The 23,182-nt window shown below is 44.4% G+C and overlaps 2 protein-coding genes across 3 annotated transcripts in view; one reads left to right on the forward strand and one right to left on the reverse strand.

The window, feature by feature from the left end:
* The first annotated feature begins 1,219 nt into the window (after positions 1-1,219).
* Marveld3 (MARVEL domain containing 3) lies at positions 1,220-16,884 on the forward strand. Of its 2 annotated transcripts, none has more exons than XM_047527132.1 (3): positions 1,220-1,674; positions 4,199-4,332; positions 14,439-16,884. In XM_047527132.1, exons 1-3 carry the CDS (start codon positions 1,277-1,279, stop codon positions 15,074-15,076), a joined length of 1,170 nt encoding a protein of 389 aa, XP_047383088.1. In that variant the 5' UTR covers positions 1,220-1,276; the 3' UTR covers positions 15,077-16,884. The 2 variants fall into 2 exon arrangements, with proteins under 2 accessions (XP_047383088.1, XP_047383089.1); XM_047527133.1 differs by lacking the exon at positions 14,439-16,884 and adding an exon at positions 9,104-10,435.
* A 1,460-nt stretch (positions 16,885-18,344) lies between these two features.
* Phlpp2 (PH domain and leucine rich repeat protein phosphatase 2) overlaps positions 18,345-23,182 on the reverse strand; it is a 67,273-nt gene continuing 62,435 nt past the window's right edge. The window contains exon 19 of the mRNA XM_047527131.1: positions 18,345-23,136. Coding sequence (XP_047383087.1) covers positions 21,982-23,136 — 1,155 coding nt within the window. The 3' untranslated portion in view covers positions 18,345-21,981. The remainder of the gene's footprint in view (positions 23,137-23,182) is intronic.

Consider the following 23,182-nt stretch of genomic DNA (forward strand, 5'->3'; position numbering starts at 1 on the left):
TAAACCAATATTCCTTGGAATTGGACTTGGGAGAACATTTATGTCATGACAAGGGAATACTGAGCTTAGAATTTCAGAGCTGTTTTATGTCGAAATAAAAGATATTTCTTTCCTTTTTGTCATTGTTGCTTTGTTTATTGCTTATTATTGGAATATTTTATTTAACAATTTAAGTTTTTTTATTATACAAAATAACGGGTTTCATTGTGGCATATTCAAACAAGCTACTAACAATATTTGATTAAAGCCTCTCCCAACACTCTGTCTTTCCTTCTCTCCCTGATCCGCTTCCACTTCTCTGTCTCCTGACTTCTTTCCTGTCATCTCCCCCACCGCCTCTACATTTCACATAGGAAGGAAAATGAAACGCTTGTCTTTCTGTCTGGCTTATCTTGCTTCACATTATGATTTCCACCCCCACCCATTTTCCTACAAATCACATGATTTTATTCTGTCTGACTAACATCCCCTTGTGAAGATGTGTACACCACAATTTCTTTATCTATACATCTGTTGCTGGGCACCTAGGCTGATTCCACAACATGTCTGTTGTGAATTGTGCTACAAATAAGCACGGGTATGCTGACTGTAATTCCTTTGAGTATATAACCAGGAGTGGTCTAGCTAGGTCTTGGGGTAGTTCTATTTTTAGCTTTCTGAGGACCCTCTGTACTGTTTGACTAGTGTACTAATCTATGTTCCCACAAAAGACGTATAAGGGTCCTTTTTATCCCTGCATCCTCTCCAATTGTTTTGTTGTTGTTGTTTTTCATATTCTTAGATGAAAGCCATTCTGACTGAGGTGAAATGAAATCACAAAGTAGTTCCTTGATGGCTAAAATATTGAACATTTTCTCATATAATCATTGACCACTCCTACTTCTTTTGAGAAGTAACTGGAGAAAAGGTATTTCTGGTGGTCTCAACAGGCCTTTGGAGGTACATTAGCAGCAGGACAAACTTAAGTCACTGCTGTCTGTCACTTTCAGACAAGTAGCAGTATGGTCAGGATACGGTTTGCACTTCTTTTCACTGCATGACGTTTTTGTATTTTTAAAAAATTGAATGAAAAAATACTTCGGAGATGTAAAGTCCGCGTGGAGAGAACATCCCGCCCCCGCCCCCCCCCCCCCCCCCCGCCCCGCGCGCAGGTGAGCGCCCCGGGCCGGCAGGGCAGTGCGCGTGCGCACAGGTGAGCTGCCGCGCTCCCGGCCGCTGGGTTTGGCCACCTGCCCGGGAAACTTGTCGCTCTCGGGCGGGGACACGGAACCGAGGCATGGAAGATACGCTGGGGACTCGGGAGCCCCGGGTCCGGCCGAGAGAGCGGGACCCGGACCGGCGCCCCCACCCGGACCGAGACCGCCACCCCGAGCGACCGCGGGACAGAGCCGGGGACCGGCGCCGGGAAAGAAACGGGGACGCGCGGAGGGACGGGGACCGGAGAGGGGATCGGGACAGGGGGAGGGACCGAGACCCCCGCCAGGACAGGCACAGGGACGCGGGCCGTCGCGCAGGTGAGCAGAGAGCTCGGGAAAAGTCCCGCCAAAGCCGGACGCGGGACGCAGCCCCGGGACCGACCTGGGACGCAGCCCCACCCCCTTGGCCCGCGCCCTGGGAAACCCCGGAGCCGCCCGCAGCGAGGAAGGAGAACTCCGGGCGCCGCGCACCGCAAAGGTGAGGGGGCTGCCGGGGACACGGGCCCTGCGAGCGCGGCCAAGACCAGCCCAGGCCTCCTGGGAAGCCCGTTTAAAAGAGGAAATGCCATTTCTCTCTTTCGTGCCCTCGGAAGTGACCCTGGGGAGAAAGAAAATCTTACGGTGCCCCCACCCAACCCAGATAAAACAGAAACCGCCCCTCCTGGCGGTGGCAGGGCTGGGGGACCAGGTAAAGAGGAAGAAGGTCCCAGGACAGGAAAAGCCAGGTGGGTGGGGTTCCCCTGCAGCTCCTCGCTGACACCGTCCCCTGCGTTATCTCAGGACTGCCCCTTAGGACTTCAGATCCTGACTCTTCTTCCTCTCCTCTTTCTTCTCCTTCCTCCCCTTCCTCCTCTAATTCTTCTTCCTCTTCCTGTTCGTACGGGGGCGTGAACCCAGGGGTGCTTTTTCACTGAGCCACATCCCCAGCCCGACCCCCTCTTTTTTTTTTAATTTTTGAGACAAGGCCTCGCTGAGTTCCTGATACTAGCCTCAAACTTGCGACCCTCCCACCTCAGCCTCCTGATTTTCTGGGCTTACAGTCGTGAGCCACCCTGCAGCACCTCTCCAACTTCCAAAGTCCTGGTGCCTGGTGTCCAGGATCAAATAGAGTCAGCTCCATGAAGAGTTAATGATTCAACATGTTACCCCTTCCAGGCTATGTGCAGTTCAAAAACAGGTGGGAGAAGCTACACTTTTAACCAAGGAACTAAATCTACCTAAACTTCTCCCACCGAAGGACATAGGTTTGTTTTCCCCTTCTTGGTGAGATCGTCTAAGTCAGCCTCTTTCAAATCTCACATTGTTTGAGACCCCCACCTTCCTGAGTGAACAAACTTTGCCACCCCTATCTTGAATTATAAGGAATTCCCATTGGCTCCTGTAGAAGGAAGCATCATGATGTTCTGGAAGATCCTGAGCCAGGAGAGAGTGGAGATGGAAGGACCAGGCCACCCCTTGTCTCCACGTGTCCTCCTAGGGAACTAACATTCCAACCAAGTTCACAAATGTTACTGAACGTGCAAATTATGCCCCTGGTGCTGTGGACTGAAAAGATAGGATATTGCCCCTGCCTGCTTCAACCAGGAGACACATGGGTCCTGCCTCCTGCTTTTTGACACCTGGCCTCCACTGTGGCAGTCAAAGACTGAGCCCAGTCTCTCAGTAGTTATGTCCGCACAGCTGTAAAGCTACTATCCTGAGTTTATGTTACATTATCTAAAACCAACTAGTATGACAAAGGTTACGCCCAGATATAGTCACTGGCACTAGCTATTGTTTCCCTGACTAAAGCCACATTGTACAGCAACTGTATGATGAGGAAAATTGAGAGCTGCATTTTTGTTTCCTTATAAACTAGAGCCCCAGTTCCCCCCACCCCACTGCCCAGCAGAGAGTAAAGGAAATACTTTTGTTTTTTGCTTCATTTGCTCACCACCAGTTGGAGGTTTGAAACCAAGGAGCAATTTATTCCTATCTATTCTTCACTTAAGCATTTATTCAATCAATAGGATGGCAGGGCAAGGCTACAGAGACTGACCCTCTTGGTGTTCACAGCCTGCTATAGGAGAGTGACGGGTAAGCAGGTCAGGTGCAGCACGGTGTGAAATGGGCTGCAGGAGAAACTTGGATTTGGAAGGAACAGAGCTGGGCTCCTGTCCAGGATGAGGCAGGCTTTCCAGAGGAAAGGATCGCAAGCTGAGTTCTAGAGAAGGAATAAGAAGGGGAAGACTGGGGGAGGAAGGTGGAAGGTGTTCCAAGCAGAGGAAGTGTCTGCAGTGACCCAGAGACACAGGAGAGCACGTCATCTTTGGGGGCGAAGGTCAGTTTCGCTGTGGCCGTCTGTGAGCTTGAGGTTATAAGTGTTTAGAAATAAGCAAGGACTTACTGTGTGATACTAAATTTTTAAGGATCTCAAACCTAAGATAAGTCCTGTGTTCTAGAAAAATCCCTGGAACCCAGCAAGTAGAATGCAGCCTTCCATTGAATCTTAGAACCCAGAATGTGCTAGATAAAGGTGGGAGAAAGAAGAAAACAGCGGCAGGACTGGCAAAGGAAGAGATGATAGGAAGATCTCAAAAGTCGTTTGTAGCTCCCATCTTCCTGGAGAATTTCCATAGTAGCCACAGACGGAATGCCAGCCTGGACTCCAGAGTCTTGTGAATACACACCAGTTCTGAGAGGCCTGGTCCCTGCTGAACTGAGACCCTCAACTCCCACAGGCAGCTTCCACAGGGAGGTGAACCAGCATCAAAAGCAGCACTCAGGTGTATGGGATTACAGGATCAGTTGTGGGGTTAGCTGCGGCATTGGGTCACCCGTTTGGATGTTTGGTGGTGCCGCTAAACCTGAGAAGCCTCTGGAGTCTGAAATACCGTGGCAAAGCTTGTTTCTGTTCTGCATGTTCTGGAATGTCCAGGCCCATTGCGAAGAGTCAAGAGTTGTAACCCCGACTGAGCCATTGAGTGGGAGGCCCATTCCTGATGGCTGTATGTGATTTTCAGTTACAGCGAAACCACTTCAGGGAGATATGTGCCCTCGCACCCCAGGCCAGGACTAGAGGAAGTGGAATATTACCAGTCAGAGGCGGAGGGGCTCCTGGAATGCCACAAATGCAGATATCTGTGCACCGGGAGAGGTGAGCCTCCGTGGAGTCGGGGGGCTGATTGCTGTTGCAAGTGCTGGGGAGGTGGGGCCGATTCCCCTATTGGGTTCCAGCATTTTCACTTCCATACCTGTTTGAGGTTCTTGCTTTCAAAAAAAAAAAAAAAAAAAAGAAATTATTTTTTTATGAGCTATCATTCTCCAGACAAGAAACCAAATACCAGAGAGATAAAGTGATTTTTAAGAATACCCATAGCACTCATGTAAATCTGCCCTGTGCAGAGAAACACAAACAAAAATGTCATGAAAACTCTACTTACCCTACTACGTAGCAAATACACTGGTATTTTCTGTTTTATTGGAAGCAAAAACCAAAAAACCTACTTACTGTGTACCTGAACATTGAAAAACACTGAGATAATATTAAGCGTCAGCTCCCAGGGTTCTCATATTAGCATGGGTCCTGGCCTTGCCAGCAATGAAGAAAATCTGGTTCATCAGGGTGAGCCCTAATGGCACGTGGAATCTGTGAGCAATCTTCCTAGGCTATGTATGAATAAAGGAGAAAACAGCCCAGCCTAGGGGGAGAGATCATGGAGTTCCTAACTGAAAATGTATCTTAGAGTGATTACGGAGATGTACATGATTATAGGATTATAAGGAACTTTGATGAAAGAGCTCTAGGCAATCCCAGCGTAGGGATCATTACCTTAGTTTCCATATGTTGGTGCAACCTCATTGCCTTTAAGTCTCTTAAACAACTCCTGAGGCTCAGAGAGGTACAATAAGTCATCCAGTCACACAGCTCCTACATGAAGGAGCTAGAATTGAAATTTAGAGCCTGACCCTAAGTCCTCAAATCATTTACTTGCTTAGTTTCTTCTTTTCTTGATAATATAAATGACAGAAAAAAGGTCAGAGAGTGGTTAACAGGTTTCACCATAGAGAAAATTTTTTCTTCTGTGATTGATTTACCAAGAGGAGAGGGCAGGGCTTAGGGCTTCCCACTGAAACAGGCGCTGTGGTTTTAGGCTTCATTGCTTCTGGCTACTTGGCTTTGAGCCTGGAGGTTGGGTTTCTAAGTCAAGGTAGTGAAAGAACGGTTCAGCACTCAGAAGCCAACAAATGAGGGCTTGAAAGGAACTCTGAATGTGCAGAGACCCATAGAAATACACAATAAGGCATTGTGTTGAGTGAGACAACCATTGTGCACCAGGAACTTGTCTCCAGCAGGAAATACATGCCTGGATAAAGGTCAGCTGAGGATCTTTAGACCCAACTTAGAGTAGATCCTCTGTGACTTCCTTATCAGTGAAGTCGTGCCCCCACCCCAACAAACTTGCAAAAATTGGAGACAATTGTAGCCTTCCTTATCTTTCTAGGGAGACTGGGCTAAAATCTGGGCTATGATCCACCTTAGAAAGCTCCATGGAATCAGGAGACCAACAGAAAGGCAGGCCCCAAGTTTACCTTTACAAGCAAGAATTCTCAGATACTAAAAGCTTTAGCAGCCAACAAAAAAGATCAGACCGAAGGCAAATACAGATGTCATGTGCACATATCAGGCCACCAGGGAACCGTGTGCAGGTGCATTGTGCTCCTTTATTATTTAGAGGGACAGGTAAAGAGTTGCCTGGCAGGAAGATGCATTTCCTGGCTAGTTTGCACCTGGAGCAGCTTCGCCTTTCCTTTTGTTCTTTCCCGCTCGCCTTAGACCCTTGTGCTCAAATCATGGAGTTTGCATTCAGCTTCTAGCCTTAACTGCAAAATTTAACCTTCAGCCAGGCCCTGGTGGCACCCATCTGTAGTCCCAGCTACTTGAGAGGCTGTGCAGGAAGATCATTTGAGCCCACAAGTTCAACAACAGCCTGGACAGCTTAGTGAGACCTTGTCTCAAAAAAAGTTAATTTTCTTCCAAGATGTTGTAATTTATGTAGTCAGAAGGGCTGATTTCTCATTCAGTCTTGAGAAACAATTTCCTGACTGGGAACCTGAGCTGGAGGAGTTGCCAGCACAGTTCATCCTGGGCAGGAGGGGAAGGACAGTGGCATTTAGTTGTGATGGCCCTGAAAAGATTCAGGGTAGAAAACTGTGGTCTTTTTCTAATTTATGTCTCTTTGTGTGTGCTCCTGCAGACCCCCTTATCATAAGGCTTATTTAACACCCTACACAGAATCTGTCTGCACTGAGATTAGGTCAAGATTTCAAACTGAGCTCACTTTAAGAGTGTTAACTGATTAACACAGCTGAACGCCCTGGCCAGAGTCCAAGGAAGGAGTGACCCAAGGTGAACTGCTGGGGTTTTGTTTTTCCAGTTTTGTCTTTTTTGCAGTATTGGGGACTGAACCCAGGGTACCCTACCACACTGAGCTACATCCCTGACCCCTTTCGTTTGAGACAGGGTCTCAATAACTTGCGATCCTCCTGCCTCAACCTCCCAAGTCCCTGGAATTATATATAGGCCCACTCTACCCTGCCAGCTGAACCCCTAGTTCTTAGGAGACAGAAAAGTGCTGGCTCAGAACCACATCCCTGGAGCCTGAGAGGGCTGTCTACCTCAAGGAAAGTTTGGAAGCCTCTGGGTTTTATTTTAAGGGTGCCATTGGCTATTTCCACAGCCCTGGTGATTCTTTTGTGGTTACACAAAAGTTTAAAAGAAGGGCTTGGTGGGGGTTCTTGTCTTTCCGACATTTATTAAGAAATTCTCTCATACAGCAATACATTGGGAAAGCCTAAATGTCCCTTACAATTTAATTGTGGCAATCTATATGTCCTTCAAAGTTATAAAGTAGATTTTTATTTACTGAGATAGAAAAATATTCACACTATATTCTTATGTGTAAAAAATAGGTCATATAATAGTAGATAGAAAAAAAGCAAATAAACAATAAAAATTATGAACATATAGTAGAGGAGCCCAGAAAATAGTTTACCAGGCACTATGGCATATACCTATAATCCCAAAGGATTGCAAGTTCAAGGCTACCTTCAGCAACTTAGTGAAATCCCATCTCCAAATAAAAAATTAAAAAGGCTAGGTGTAGTGGCACACACCTGTAATCCCAGCGGCTCTGGAGGCTGAGGCAGGAGGATTGCAAGTTCAAAGCCAGTCTCAGCAACTTAGTGAGGCCCTAAGCAACTCAGCAAGACCCTATCTCTAAATAAAACATTAAAAAGGGCTGGGGATGTGACTCGGTGGTTAAATGCCCCGGGTTCAATTCCCAGTACCTAAATAAATAAATAAACAAATACAATAGAAAAGCCTGGGGAGGTAACTCAATGGGGGAGTGCTTGCCTAGCGTGCTCAGGAGGCCCTGGGTTCACTCCCTAGTACCACACATACACACACACATACTCACTATATATACTCACTATATGTGTGTGTGTGTGTGTGTGTGTGTATACATATATGTAAACATATACATATATATATATGTCCACATGTATATAATAAAAAATTTAAGATATATAGTACATAATGTCCACAGTGGTTATTTTATTGGTTGAATTGTAGACCATTTTTACATAATACATTTCTCTTATCTACATTTCATTTTTTGCAATAAGTTTTATAATTAAAAGAATCATGCTATTTGCATTTGGGCAGAACGTTAGAGTGAAAGATGGTATTTGAGAGAGCATCATTTCAATTAAAAGAGTGTGTCAATGCCACACAGGCTATAGGCCGGCCAAAAGGAGGCAGAACGTCTGACTACCTCGCAGGCTGAGAGAGGCTGCTGGGCTGACCCCAGAGCATACAGTGCCAGCTCAGAAGCACCCACTTTCTGTTGTGCTGAGCAAAAGAAGCCAGAGTTCATGAAAGTACCTTACTGTATGATTCCATGTACATGACATTTAAGATAAAACTAACTTCTAATCAGAGGAAGCAGATCAGAGGATGCCTGGGGAGGAAAGGAAGGGTTCCCTAGGAACAAAGCATTCCTAGGGAAATTCATGTGCTCTATATCTTGATTATGGTCACACCTGTCAAAACTCATCAAGCCAGTGCACTGAGTGTGCAACATTTTATTGTGTGTAAGTTGTATCTCAATAAAGTTGATTTTAAGGAGAGTAGACAGCTTCCCTGGTCCAAGATAAAGAAACCATGGGTCCTGAAGGAATCAAGCTCTGGAAATATTCCAGCCCAGATAATTACTCTTTAGGGAAACTAAAAATGAAATTAAACTTTAAGACTTATTTATTGAGTTGAAGTCTAGGAATAATTTCTTTACTCTGGTAAGCATCCTGGAATGAACTTAATCTTTTCTGTTTCTATTAAGTGGAAATCAGGGTCAACATTTTTTTACTGCTGAGCCCAAGTCAACATTTTGATGTATAATATCCATGCTTTTTTAAAAAACTTCATTGCATATTTTTAACTGCTATGATTTTCTTCAAACTTGGAGAAACCCCTTTCAAATTGAAGGAACCCTAAAACACATATAAAGAGATGACCTTTTTCAGTGTGTGGGGTGCTGGTGGTATGGAATGTTCTTGCCCTTCTTGCAGGACGCCTTTCTTTCTAGTGGGCATGACGTCTCTCCCATCCTTTTGACCTCTCCCGGGCAGGTTGCTTTGCTCTTGGCGAGTTACTCTTTTCAATGCAAAGTATGTCCAACACCATTTCTGGGGAATGTGGTTCCCTGCCACCACCTAATCCTAAGTTATACAGTGTAGGTTGCCCTAGGGGGCAGAATGAAGAGCCCGGGGTCTGAGCTTCCTTGGGGAAGAAGAGCCTGGAGGTGGAAGAGTCTCCAGGTGCAGAGTAGCATCTCTTAAAATGGTAACACACCCTTTCTTTGCAGCCTGCTGTCAGATGCTGGAGGTTCTGCTGAACTTGCTGATCCTGGCCTGCAGCTCTGTATCTTACAGTTCCACAGGGGGATACACGGGCATCACCAACCTGGGGGGCATTTACTATTACCAGTACGGAGGGGCGTACAGTGGTTTTGAGGGTGCTGATGGGGAGAAAGCCCAGCAGTTGGATGTCCAGTTCTACCAGCTCAAGCTGCCCATGGTCACCGCGACAATGGCCTATAGTGGAGCTCTCATGGCCTTCTCCTGCCTGGCCATTGCTGCGGGTGTCCTGCGCGTCCCATGGCACTGTCCACTGTGGCTGGTGGCAGAAGGCTTGCTGGACATGCTCATTGATGGAGCTTACATCCCAGCCTTGTATTTCTTCTTCCACTCCCTCTCCGCTGCATATGGCTCTCCTGTGTGTAAAGAGAGGGAAGCACTGTACCAAAGCAAAGGCTACAGTGGCTTCAGCTGCAGTTTCCATGGTGGAGATATAGGAGCTGGGGTCTTTGCAGCCCTGGGTATTGGGCTCTTTGCCGTGGGAGCTGTCCTGGCCATCAGGGGTTACCGAAAAGTCAAGAAGCTGAAAGAAAAACCTGCAGAGATGTTGGAGTTTTAGGCTTTTTAAAACATTCTGCCAAATGTAAATGAGGGAAATTACTCTGAATTACCATCTTTTGTGAGAATTCTTTGTTGTAGAACTTGCCAGAACTTCAAAAGTAACAAGCCAACTTCAGTAGAGGTAGGCTTAGCTCCCCGTTGCATGGAGCAGCATTCTCTGGCACAACCAACTTTGGTTTCTGGACTCCTCTGTCATTGAGGGAGTAACCAAAATCACATCAAAAACAAACAAACAGAACTGGAACCCAGGACTCACAGGGGAAAGGCATGTGGTACATTGTGGCACACACTGTAATCCCAACAACTCTGGAGGCAGGAGGATCAGAAATTCAGAGCCAGTCTCACAACTTAGTGAGACCCTGTCTCAAAATAAAAAAATTAAATAAAAAGGACCAAGGACATAGCTTGGTGATAAAACACTCCTGGTTTAATCCCCAGTACTGAGAGAGAGAGAGAGAGAGAGAGAGAGAGAGAGAGAGAGAGAGAGAGGAGAGAAGAGGGGGGGGGAGGGAGGGGTTTCTTGATTAAATAAAGGAAAATAATTGAATGAATTGGAAGCCCCTTATCTTCAGAGTTCATGAGAAGCCATAGAGACACAAAATAGCTTCAGCCTGAACTGTTCTGGACACAGCTGCCTTCAGCAGATAGCCCAGGAGTCCCTCTACTGCCACAGTTCATCAGGGAAATGGGGCAGGGCTTCCAGAAGAGCTACCCCCTGTAAAATTAAAAATAAAAAAAGTCAGGGGTGGGTGTGGGCTGAGCAAAGAGGAGTCAGATTAACTCACTGGGTTGCAAAGAAGCTATTCTGTAAGCCCCTCACAGTGGCTTGAAAGCTCAATAAGTGTTTTGTACCTCTGGTAAATGTACCATTGTATGAAGAATTAAACCCAAGGTCTGGAATTCAGGATCCATCCAGAAGAAAAGAATGTAAAATCCTTCCCAACAGAAGAATGTCACTTCTGGCCAGACAACTTCATGTTTTTTTACTGCACACTGAATAATGACTTATGGAACATCACAATATATTCTTGGTACAAGTACGTTCTTTGCTTTATGTGAATCCAAAAAAAAAAAAAAATCCAAAGAAAAATTTTAATTGGAAGCAATGGTTCTTTTTACAATATGTTTACATCATTCCCTTAAATAAGGACAGTTTATTGCATTTAGAAGATGAGTTTGAGTTTAGAAAAGGAAGTGCTTGTGCATGCTTGTGTATGATTACAAAATTTCTTGAATAATACATGAGAAAGTATTAACAGTTTTGTGGAGAGAAGGGGATATTTTTAATTTTTCATTTTATACATGACTGAACATGTATTCATTTTATTTTAGAAAAATAAAGAACTAAAATTTGGATTTGCTCTCCTTAGTTTTTTTTTTTTTTTTTTTTCAGGATTAAAGTTATAGTGCAAAGACAGATGTAGATGTATAATTAAGGGGTATTAAATGGCCAGCCACAAAAACAGCCTTACCCAGAAAGTTGCTATTTATAGCAAAGATCTGTGAGTTTTTGAGTCTCCATTTCTACAGAGTTCTCTACTGTCTTTCTGGACACTTGTCCCATCCCAATTTGGATATAAGTGACAGCTATCTCTGGTGGTCACCCCTATCATATTTCCCTGGTGCATGTGTCTCTTTCTGCACTAACAGTATGCGTGAAAATACTTGAGCCTGTTTGATATTGATAGCTAAGCCAGCTCAGGCCTGGCTGGTTCCGGGAATAGTACTCCATGATCATATTCCTTCAACAGGCCCAATATCATTAGACCCAGAAAGCAAGTGCTATCCCTCTCAGTTGTTGCAATAAGTAGGGTGATTGACAAGATCTAAATTTATTCCATTTCAGTGCAGCAGATATGTGCTACATGGATCAGGACTCCACTGTTTTGGCAGAATCCGTCCCAGAAGGGAAATGGTCACATTTCCTGTATCTTGTTAGTAGCACACTCTTCTTTCCTTCCAAGGGTACAATACATGCATGCAGAAGGAAAACCAGGGCAGAGAAAGGCATTGGGCACAGCATATAGCTACCCCCAACAAATCAGAATGACATCTGGATGGATTTTTCGTCACTGTGCTGTAGAGAGCACGGCCAGTACAGAGAGAGCCTGGGTAAAGAGTGGGCCGTTTGGGTCTGATGTTACTTGGAGTTTTAAATTAGAAGAATGCAGCTTCTCAAGTCAGAGCCCATGATTGCTGTGTCTCTTGGCCATCCAGGAATTTGTGTGGGCCCATAGGAGATAGGATCAGCAAGCCCACTGTCGCCTATGTCCTTTAACTGCCCAGATTATAGACATCACTGTACCGCCTAATGTTATTGATGGTTATCCTAATTTCTGGAAAACAACACTTTTCATAAATTTGTCCCGTTTCTTAAGCCTCTCGCCAATTTACATTTTAGAAACATAAGTTGTATAACCTTCTGTGATTTTTCAAAGTATTTCAGAGACAGTCATCCCTTGGTATGCACAGTAGGGCTGGTTCCAGGATCCCCTGTGGACACCAAAATCTAAGAATGTACCAGTTCCTTATGTAAAATGGCATAGTATTTGCAGCTAATCTATGCACACCCTCTGTATACTTTAAATCATTTCTAGATTAATTGCGATCCCCAAACAATCCATGGAAATGATCATTTTTGCTGTATTGTTCAAGAAATAATGACAAGAAAAAAGTCTCTACATGTTCTGTACAGTTAAATTTTTTTCAAATATTTTCAATCCTTGGTTGAATCTGTAGGTGCAGAACCCACGGGTATGGAGAGACAACTGCGTGGTCCTCACCACAGCCTGGGGGATAAGACTGGCAACCTTATCTTCATTTGTCAGATAAAGCGTCCAGGGCTTAGAAAGACTGAATGGCATGGCAAGATCACAAGGCAGGAAACCGTGAGGACTTGAACCTGGAGTTCCACTCCAGGTTCATTTGCACTTCTCTTCCTTCTCATCTCTGAATCCCCAGGGGATGCTGAGAGACATTCTCCCAGAAGTACCTGGGGCCTGGGGCCTCTGTTGGTACCGAAATGAAAGCTGAGCTCAGACAAGAAGATATTCAGTCCCTGTTCACCTGTTGGCTGTCACTGCCTTGCAGCATCTGTGGGTTCCTTAAACTTAAAAGAACACTGTCCCTGCTCCACATCACCAGGTGAATAGTCCAAGGATCCATCAGGATCCTGGTTCTGTTTGACTCCATGCAATAGAGTTGGAGGCCATGCACAAAGAATGTGGTCACTCTGTGGAGACTGATCTGGATGATAGGGTATAGTAAACGCAAAATGCAAATACAGAACTATGTCTACAGTACACTTTTGTGAAAAAAAAACAAGGGATGAAATGCAGATTTGCATATGCTTTTATTTGTATAAAGGAACACTGGACAATTGTATTGGAAACCTAAGTGGTTGAGGATAGAGAAGAGCATACAGAGACATGAATGAACTTTCTCAGTTTATGCATAAGTTGTTTGTTTTTGTTATTCTTTGTTTTGGTACTCAGGATTGAATCAAGGGGTGCTCAACCACTGAGATACATCTCTAGCCCTTTTTTTATTTTTTAATTTTTGAAACAGTCTCACTAATTTGCTGAGGGTAGTTTTGAACTTGAGATCCTCCTGGCTCAACCTCCCAAGCCACTGGGAATACAGGCCTGTGCTTATATTCCACCGGGAATACAGCTAATGCTTATGTCATTTTTTTTTTTTTAACTTTTCATGTTGGTCTGGAGATGCAGCTCAGTGGTGGAGTGCTTGCCTAGCAGGCAAAAGGCCTTGGTTCCATCCCTAGTCCCACAAAACAAAAACAACAATGCAAAACAAACTCTTTGAATGCGATATATTCACAAGAAGTCACAAAAATGGTAGAGAAATCCTGTGTGCCTTTAACCTGGCTTTCCCCAAGGGTAACCTCTTGCCTAACTATGGACAATATCATTCTAGGTAAGTGACAATCGGCAGAGCTCGTTTAGGTGTCGCCAGTTTTACAGGCTCTTGTTTGTGTGTATGAATGTGTGTATTCTATGCAGTTTTTTCGCATGTGGAGGTTTGTGTCACCACCACCACCATCCAGAACTGCTCCATCACCACAGACGTCCCTGGTGTTGCCCCTTTATAGCCATACCCATTCCCTTCCTCCCCCTCACCCCCATTCTTCCCTGTCCCCCAACAGCTTCCATCTTTGTAACTCTCTCCTTCAAAGACTGTTACGTAAATGGAGTCACTCAGTATGTAACTTTGCGCCTGCCTTTTTTCACTCATCATTATTCCCTTGAGAGTCATCCACGTTAGTGTCTGCATCAACAGGTCATTCCTTCTTACTGCTGATTGGTGTGCTCTGTGGCATAGGTGTACCTGCATGATCATTCAGCCACTGAAGGACATTTGGGTTGTTCCCAGTATTGGGCTATTAAGAATAAACCTACTGTGAACACTCATGTACATGTTCTTGGGTGGATACAGGTTTTCATTTCGTTAGGATAAATCTCTCAATCTCACTACCAGTCGCAGGGTTACATGGTAATGTGTGTGGAGTGTTTTTAAGAAACTGCCTAAAACTTCTCAAAGTGGCATTCTGATATTTCAAACATATATTAAAAACAATTACCTACCACATGCAATTCAAGACCGTTAACGTGGCATCTGACCATGTTCTTAAAATCAGGTCAGCAGATCCTGCCAGTCTGGCCTGGTGAGTAATGTCAGTGTTTACCCCGACTCTCTCTTCCATAGGTGTGGTACAGATAGTGGAGGTGATTTTGAACGGGATGGTTCTCATGTGTATCGTGGCCTCCTACTTTGTCCTTGCCGGATTCAGCGCCAGCTTTGCCAGTGGCAGTGGCTTCGGGAACAACTACTACTCACCATTTGAGGGCACTGAGCTGGAGCAGGTGCGGCAGCTGGACCAGCAGTACACAGTGCTGCGGGCGCCTCTGATATATGGCGGTGTGGCTGTTTCTCTGGGGCTGGGTGTCCTCACCATGGGCGTTTTACTCCAAGGAGCCAAGAGCCTAACAAAACTGCCTGGGAAGTGGCTCCTCGTGGAGGCCGCCTTCAGCCTCCTGGCAGCAGTGGGCTGCTGTGTAGGCATTGGCGTTTACCTCCACGTAGCTTTGCAGATCAACTCCACGGACACTTGCAAAGCAAGAGAGAGGCTCTACGCCCGCAAGGGTCTCACCTGGATGAACTGCCAGCTGGCAGGCACGGATGGAGCAGCAGCCACCTTTGCTTGTCTTCTGGTAATTATGTACAGTGCCAGCGTGGTACTGGCCCTGCGGAGCTACCGGAAACAGAAGCTCTACAAAGACAGCCAAGAAGATCAGAGAAATGGCAGAGATGCACCAGAATACCTGTGGTCTGGGACGCTCTAAGGGGAACCTTCTCTAAAGTAAATGTCAACCCAACCCCATTGCCTCTCTCAAGAGATAGGTCTTTCACAACCACAGCAAACTGGTTGTCACATGCTCAATTTTATAAGTGCTCCTTTTGGTACCAATGCAGAGTTAATTGCCTCATTTTTCTGTTGTAAAGGGAGACCTGATGATCACTTGAAAAACCTGTAGTCAGAAAAGCAACCTCAGAAGTCAGGGTATCCCCTTATGGGGGTGCTCTCACCATATGATAATAGCGAAAATAACTAACTATCCAGAGAACTTCCAAAAGTTGAGAACAACACACCAGAGGGTAGCATATCGGGTGTTACAGTCAAAATCTTACCTGTTCTATCTTGAATCACCAAAAGGAATAAGCTATCCTTGCTTGGTCCCAGGGAATGATTTAAAGCTGTGGTGTGAGTAAATCCTAAATGGGTAACTACATTCTGTCCCCCATGAGGGGAGGAATTCTGCTGTTAGAGTGCCACCAGTGTCCCCTGCACCTGCATGCTGCCAAGCAGCCTTCTTCTTTGAAATGGGAGTTGGGTTCCTGGGAAAGAGATGCTTTTAGCAAGCGTGATCCTCCTCAGGACGGCTGCCTCAGGGCCCAGGGAAAATGTTTCCTACCAGCTATTCCAAGATGGTTTCTACTTTGTGGCATGCCTTTCCATGAGGTTTCCAAATAGTGAGAAAACTCACCAACTTCTTAAATATGTCATTCAACTAATTTCAAAGATAAAGCAGTTAATTTTACTAGGCTCCAAAGGCTTATTGGAGAACTTTTCACTTCTGCATTCCCACTTGCAGGTCTTCCAAGGTAGATAGTGACCCTCAGTCCCCTGGACCTCTTCATAACATAACAGATCTCTGACACGGAATCTTAAAAGTTCTTTTAGTAATTATCATCTGAAGTGTTATACCTGTTCTTGTGCTTTACAGTTATATCCATTTGTGTCAGATCCAACCGGAAGTATTCATTCTCTTTACCTAAGTCTTTTTTATATCCTCTTGCTTTTCCACAACTAATTCTTATGGAACCTATCCAAGACAAAAAAGTCAAATGTAAAATTCATACAGAAATGGGAAAACAATGCTTGGAGGAAAATAATCAACTGGAAATCTCTATTGCTCAGTTGGAAAAAAGTCCACTATGCCACAGAAAGGTGCTTCTTGTCACCCTCAACCTGGGGCAGTAACTAGACTCTACACGAGTTTCTCTGAGTGGCAGAGATTTTAACAGCAAAAATCAAACACCCATTCACACTGGTCTCACCTAGCATTTATTCTCACCAGTCATATCCCTGTTGAATGATCTTTGCCCATGCTGGTTCTTTTGCTAAACAAAATGAGAACTTTGGCCTACCTGACTTCAGCTTTGTGCCCAGGCCCAGCTGGGGTACTGCTCCTGAGATGCAGCTCTCTTCACCGATAGGAGTCCATCGGTGACTTTAACAATACTAGCACATATCCATAGTTTTATAAGGTTCAAGGCTTTAGCACTTATTCACCATTTGTCAAGGTCAAGATTTGTTATAACAAGGTTCCAGAGGGCCAGTGTTTTACCCAATAATTAACATTTCATTGAATGCTATGGGCCAAGTACATCACTATGCTGAAGAAGCCCTTTGGGTCCTCTTATTTAAGTTCACAACTGATGGCAGATACTAGTTTCTTAGCAAATGAGAAATAACTGGGTGGGGATGCAGTTCAGTGGCAGAGTGTTTGCCTAGCATGCATGAGGCCCTGTTTAATTCCCAGCACAGAGAGAGAGAGAGAGAGAGAGAGAGAGAGAGAGAGAGAGGAAGAAGAGAAGAGAAGAGAAGAGAAGGGAAGGGAAGGGAAGGGAAGGGAAGGGAAGGGAAGGGAAGAGAAGAGAGCATACAAGAGTACACAAGCCTTAAGAAGATGAGTAACTTACCTAAATCACAAAACTTTCAAGTAACAGATAAAACTCAGACCTCAGACCTACTGAATCACACACGGGAATGTGTGATGAGTGACTAACATGCTTTTGCCTGCAGTGTCCCAGGGAATGTTGTCTGAAGTAGAGAACATACCCAGAGAAATTTGTTTCTGCCACCCTGGACCAGGGAAGCATGTCTCACGGAACTACGGTATTAAAGTAGACAGTGGTGTAGTAACTGGCATGCTGAAGGTGTCGAGGCAACAGTTGTCAAGCCAAGTTTTTAAAATGTCCATTCTCTAGATGAAGAAGAAACCTGAAAAATGACTTTAACATGGCTTTTGTTTGGAGCGAGGCAGCTAATCTTGCTTGGAAGTCAGGAGACAACCGTCTCCCCAAGGAGGAGAGCACCCATCTGTAGGTTCTAAGTAGATGAAGTATGTTGTAAGCCAACACCACTAAACCGCAGTTCTACCCTGAAGCCATGGCATCATGGAACATACGATGGCCCACTCTCCGCTCAGCCTATCACCACCCACTCTGTGATTCCTTAAGAGGCGCTGTAGATGGTTTACAGCTGAGTTTCTTCTGATCAGCTAATAATCTTCATGTAAATATTGACTGCTCCCCATCTTTGGGATTACTTTAAACATATGAACCAAGTCAGAATAAAATGTCTCTTAAATTAAAAATCTTTATTGCTATTTCACCTGAAATGGTGCTATGGTTTAGGTGTGGTTGGAGTGTCCCCAGGAGTCCACTGTGATTGAAGTCTTGATCCACAGGGTGGTGCTAATGGGAGGTGGGACCTCGTAGGAGGACCTTAGGTTGCTGGGGCATACCCTCCAAAAATGGTTCTCCTGGGATCCTCTGGTAGTTCTGAGGGGATTATTATAAAAGCCTGAGTTTGGTCCCACCTGCTCTCTCTGCTCCTTGGTGTGAGATGTAATCACTGGCTCCCAAACATGCTTCTGCCATTGCTTTCCACCACAAGACTACAGCTGAGACCTGAGCCAATGCCAGCACCATGCCCCTGAGCCTCCCAAACTCTGAACTTAATAAACCTCTTCTTCATAAGTAGCCTGTGTCCACTATTTTGTTACAGTGATACAAAGCTAATACAAAAGGTGATCAAGAATAGTTTGCCTTAAGTCATAGACTTGTAGTGTCATGGAATGTGGCTTCATGTGTTTGTTCTTGCTTATCTTCCCCTGAAGCAAGAAAGAGCAGAAAAATCTTAAAGGTACTTTTAGTTAAGAACCTAATTCTGTAATAAAATTAGGAGAGAAAATTCTAGCTTCATGCTAAAATATTTGTAAAATAACAAGCATTCCATTTTAAAACAAAGGCATGAAAAAGATATTCCATTTTATTTTATTTATTATTGTTATTGTTATTTATTACAAACAATAGATTTGCTGCAACATGCTCTGGCTCATATTATTGAATTAAAAAATTTAACACATTTCAAAAATATCAAAAATACACTATAATGAGTCTTAGGACTACAATACGACGATGATTGCACAAAACCATAAGATGTGAGCCCACTGTCTGACATCCAGTGGCAACAGTGAGGGAAACCCTACAGCATCTGGGAGAGGTGCATGAGATTTAGAATACAAGGAGTTTATGCTGATTAATCACCAAATGAGGAAAACAGAGCAGGTTTGACTGTAGCCGTTTTTCTCAGTCTAGGAAGTGCTTACCCAACCAAGGGGCAAAGTCACTGACTGGAAAGAAAGAATAACTTGTGTCCATGATTGGGGAGTCTGGAAGTCTCCACCCAGAGAGAAGTAAAAAGTGACAAGACAGTTCTACAGTGATGCTGTGGACATCACCAGATGGCTTGGAGACTAATTCTTTAGTAATCGATACATATCATTAACAGCCAAGTGCTCCCTTATGGAGGTCTCTTCATTAATAATTATTGAATAGATAAAGAAAGTGAGCCTGTGGCTTCCAAGTACCTGCTTTTGTTGAAGGTCTACATGGAAAGAAGAGCATCATTTGATAGTAGATCAGCCAAACCTAACTGGCTCCATCTCCTGGAAAATAGCACTCGCTACAAGCAATTGTGATAGCACCCAGTGATGCCACACTGCTTATGTTGGCTCTTCTGTACCAGGAAAATGGGTTCACCGACTTATTGCACGTATACACTCTACAGTAGTATTATAAAGCCCTCGCTTGTGTCAGGAATGGTAATTCAATGACTTGACTCTATGGTAGCACTAGAGCATCATGTCATACCAACATTGAAAACTTCAGATATATTTCCAATCATTTGGATAAAAATAAGGATACTTGGCTGGCAAGCCACATGTATTTTCCTTTCTCCATGGGACTCCTGAACTGCACCCATAACCAGGAGGTTGGTTCCCCCCCGACCCAGAAATTATCTTAAACTCTGTTAAGTGGGAGGTACATGTAGAGACCCAAGAATCAAGCAGAGAACAGGATTTCCATGCTAGAGATCACCTGTACTCTGCCCACCTGGGGAACACACCCTCTGAGTTAAGGTATTTGGAAGATGACACTCAGTTGCAGACAGATTGCTGGCTTTCATTGACAGCCTACTCAGATAACACAACATCTGTCAATTACCTCATAGGTCAAATGGGGTATGTATTTTTGGTAATAAACTATGGCCTTTTAACCTTCTGTTTCAATACAGAACAACTGTAGAAGGACATAATGAAAAGAAATTGGAAAAAAATTAGTTTTGGTATATACTATATTAGAGGTTTTCAAAGACCTAATGTCACCTGAAAATAACTACCACATCAAAGTACACGTGGAATTTCAGAGTTTTGCTGACCAAAAAGTAAACACATTTACTTTTGGGAATCAGTGTGGACCTGGGTTTTGAGGTGGTTCCAATAAGTAGGACAAGAAACAAAGAGAAGAAAAGTATTCACAGATAAAGGACAATTTTATAAGACTATACTACTAAAGTGGTATTTTCCCAAAATAACTTTAATTTTTAGACAACATCACTCACTAGTCTATTCAGAACCCAAAGGTTCTGCTGTATGAGTAGGAAGATGTTTTACATCACCCATCACTAACATCTTGGATTTTTCTTTCTTTTTTTTTTTTCATTCCCATATAAAAATAAGGTGGCAACATACTATTGTACCCATCTTTCTAACAGCACCTAAACTCTGTATGAGCCACCATGTTCCCCACTTCAAATCAAAGACCTGAGTTCTAAACTTTTTCAGTAGTTGACCAGTAGTTTGACAGAAGGGAAGTCAAGTGTTCCTGATGATTTGGGGACTCAAGCTCAAATTCTTGAGGGGTTGAACATTAGGCAGCCAATGGGGTATACAGAATCCCCCAAGAATGTACCCCGTTGACACATGTACATGGGTATGGGGCCTCTGAGAGGATGAAGACACTAGTTTTTGACTATTACTTTGGACAAACACTCCCACCCCATTCCAAACAAAAAAAGAACCCACAAAGGAATAAACATACTTTCAACAATATATTTAACATTTTGTTTCTGTTGAAACAAATTAAAAATGGTTCCACTCTTTTTTTCTTTTTAAACTGTGAAATGTTTCAAATCTTCAAAGCACATTTCCCATTGGGCAAAAATCAAGCAATGCCAAAATTTTGTAGGACTATAAGCAGGAATTAGTTTGCTTAAGATAATCTTCTAATGGAAAAAGCAACAAAAATACAGAAGGAACTGCATTTTGCTAGAGTTATGTGGAATGTGCCAAAAAAAAAAAAAAAAAAGGAAGAAAGAAAATCAAGTTTTCTGTAAGCTTAGGAATTTCTCGAGTCACATATAGGTATTGAGTCCAGTACCCTGAAACCACATAAAGTGAGTTAGCAGTTTTCAGAGAGGTACACTGTCAAGCCTTTAGAGCAAGGTTTGACAACTCACTTCCAACATTCTAGAAAACCATTTGTTGCTCTAGAGAAAGAAGGAACATGTCTAACCTGTGAGCTCCATCCAATCATCTGTTCTCACATGGCCTCCATCTGTTTGGGAATCATCTGCTCTAATTCAAGATTCCTGGACACCAGCAATGCTGGCCTTGGCCCCGCTTGTGAGGAGGCTGGCTGCCAACTCGACCACATGGTAGGGAAAAGAGGCCAGTCCCCAAGTGCCTACCTTGTGATCTGCTCAAATCACATTCCGAGTGGGTGTCACATCTGTCAAGGAGTAACTCTCTTGGGAAAAGTAGACTTAGTCTTGGCTCCTTCCCCATCTTTACCCACAAAAGAAGGTCCCTCTACCCCAAGTTCCTCAGGAGATTTCACACTTTGACATCAAACAGCTTAATTCAGGGCTTTCCAAGTACCCTCAAGGAAGGCTCCAACACCCAATTATCTCTCTGCCTATGGACAAAGGTGTTGGGCTGCCTCTAAGAAGATTGGCTCGAGTGCAGATTCAAAAATAAAAAGTTCACAGTCAATGAAAAGTGCTCTCATTACATTACATACATAAATTATCTGTTTGATTGGTTCTACATCTCCAATAAACATCATTTTGATAGGCTATATTCTCGTAGAGAAGAATGAAAAGCCATGTGACTAGTCACATCACACCCCATTAGTTAGTCTGAAAGATAAGGTGATTTCTCTGTCACAGAGATCCATCAGCAGCAATTAGTAAAGGGAATCAACCTTCAGTTATTTCCTCCACAGAAATAGTCCCTTTCCTGCCCAGGCAGGCAAATTCTCAAAATGATCCTAGGAGAGAAAGGGTTAATGGCAGGTGGTAGGACTGACAGAGAACAACTTCTGCTTTCCGCCCAGTAACTCTGGGAATTCCAATGCAGGTTAAATGCGAAACTTAACACTGATGGTGGTACTGGCTCATCCAGGGTCAGACCCGGATAGCTCTCACCTTTTTTGGCTCTAAGTTTTACCCCAAACGTCTCTGGTTAGAAACACAGAGGCATAATGCCTCTGGAAGGGTCCCCTCCCTAACACCACAAAAGCCCTCTCTTGCACTGTGCCCACTACAGTGGCAGGATCACAGCGCTGTGTCAAACTCCTCCAGGGGCTCGGTCCGATCCTCTTCATTGGGCTCAGGCTCAGGCCTGCTTTCCTGATGCTGCTTCATTTGCTCCTTCACTTCTTCTTCCAGGTCACGAGGTACAACAAACTGGTCCTCTGGCTCCAGCTGAGTGGGGGCAGCAAAATAGCCAGTTTTCCTCTTGGGTGCTTCTGTGGCCACTTCAATGAGGTTCAGGCTGTCTTCTAGGGGCACAATGGAGCCATTGGAGAGCTTTTTACCATAGAGACAGGAAGTGGAAGGAGATTTCTGTAACTCCATTTTGTCTCTGCTCGCTGGCAGAAGTATGCCACTATTTACACTGTTCTGTCTTCGGATCCCAAAAAACAACCCTCTAGCATGTTCCTCAGGACACAGGGTGGAAGAATTCTCCGTAAGAGTAGGAGAGCTCTCGAGGTCTCTCCCTCGGCAGCAGTGGATATCTACTTCTACTTCTACCTTGCTGCCATTGGTTATGACCCCTTCGACAGGTTGGTCATCATCACTGTCAAGGCCATTGTCAGACTGATTACTGGAGAAGGTTGCACAAGAAGGCTGGCGCTGAAACACCCCAGAGGTGGGTGTTGGGTGGAGGCTGCAGCGCCTCTCTGGCCGTGGAAGCAAACCAGCCTCCAGGCCCACAGTGTTATGTTCATCAGAAGCAGTGGAGCCCACTTCACTGCTCACCTCCGAGGTGGACATCTCACTGCTGAACTCAGAGGCAATGCCACTACTGGAGGAAGGAGTGGCTGGTTTGGGAGCATCTTTGATGGTGCTGGTAGAAGCAAATCCCACAGGTCCTGGGAGGGTGAGTCCATTCATTTCACAAGTGCATCCTTCCTCACCGATGTTCAAATAAACCACCATCGCCCCCACATTATCCTGACAGCCATAGCTCTGTGCTAACGTGCACAGTTTTTTAGCAGCTGTTAATGGATCTTGTACGTGACGTACTGCATTGATAGCTTCTGTATATGACAAGTGTTCCCACAAAGCTCTGTTTCCCAGTATCAGCAATTCGTCTTGAATAGTAAGTGGTGTGGAAGATATATGGGGCTTGGGGAGGATCCAAGGGTAGAGGTATGTACAGCCCAGCATCCGGGTACAACAAGTTACCCCATTCACTTTGTTATCCTAAAGATGAGCAGAATGAAAATTTTGAGAAAAAAAGCAACAAAAC

The sequence above is a fragment of the Sciurus carolinensis genome, chromosome 16 (genome assembly GCF_902686445.1).
Source record: "Sciurus carolinensis chromosome 16, mSciCar1.2, whole genome shotgun sequence".
Taxonomy (NCBI): Eukaryota; Metazoa; Chordata; class Mammalia; order Rodentia; family Sciuridae; genus Sciurus; species Sciurus carolinensis.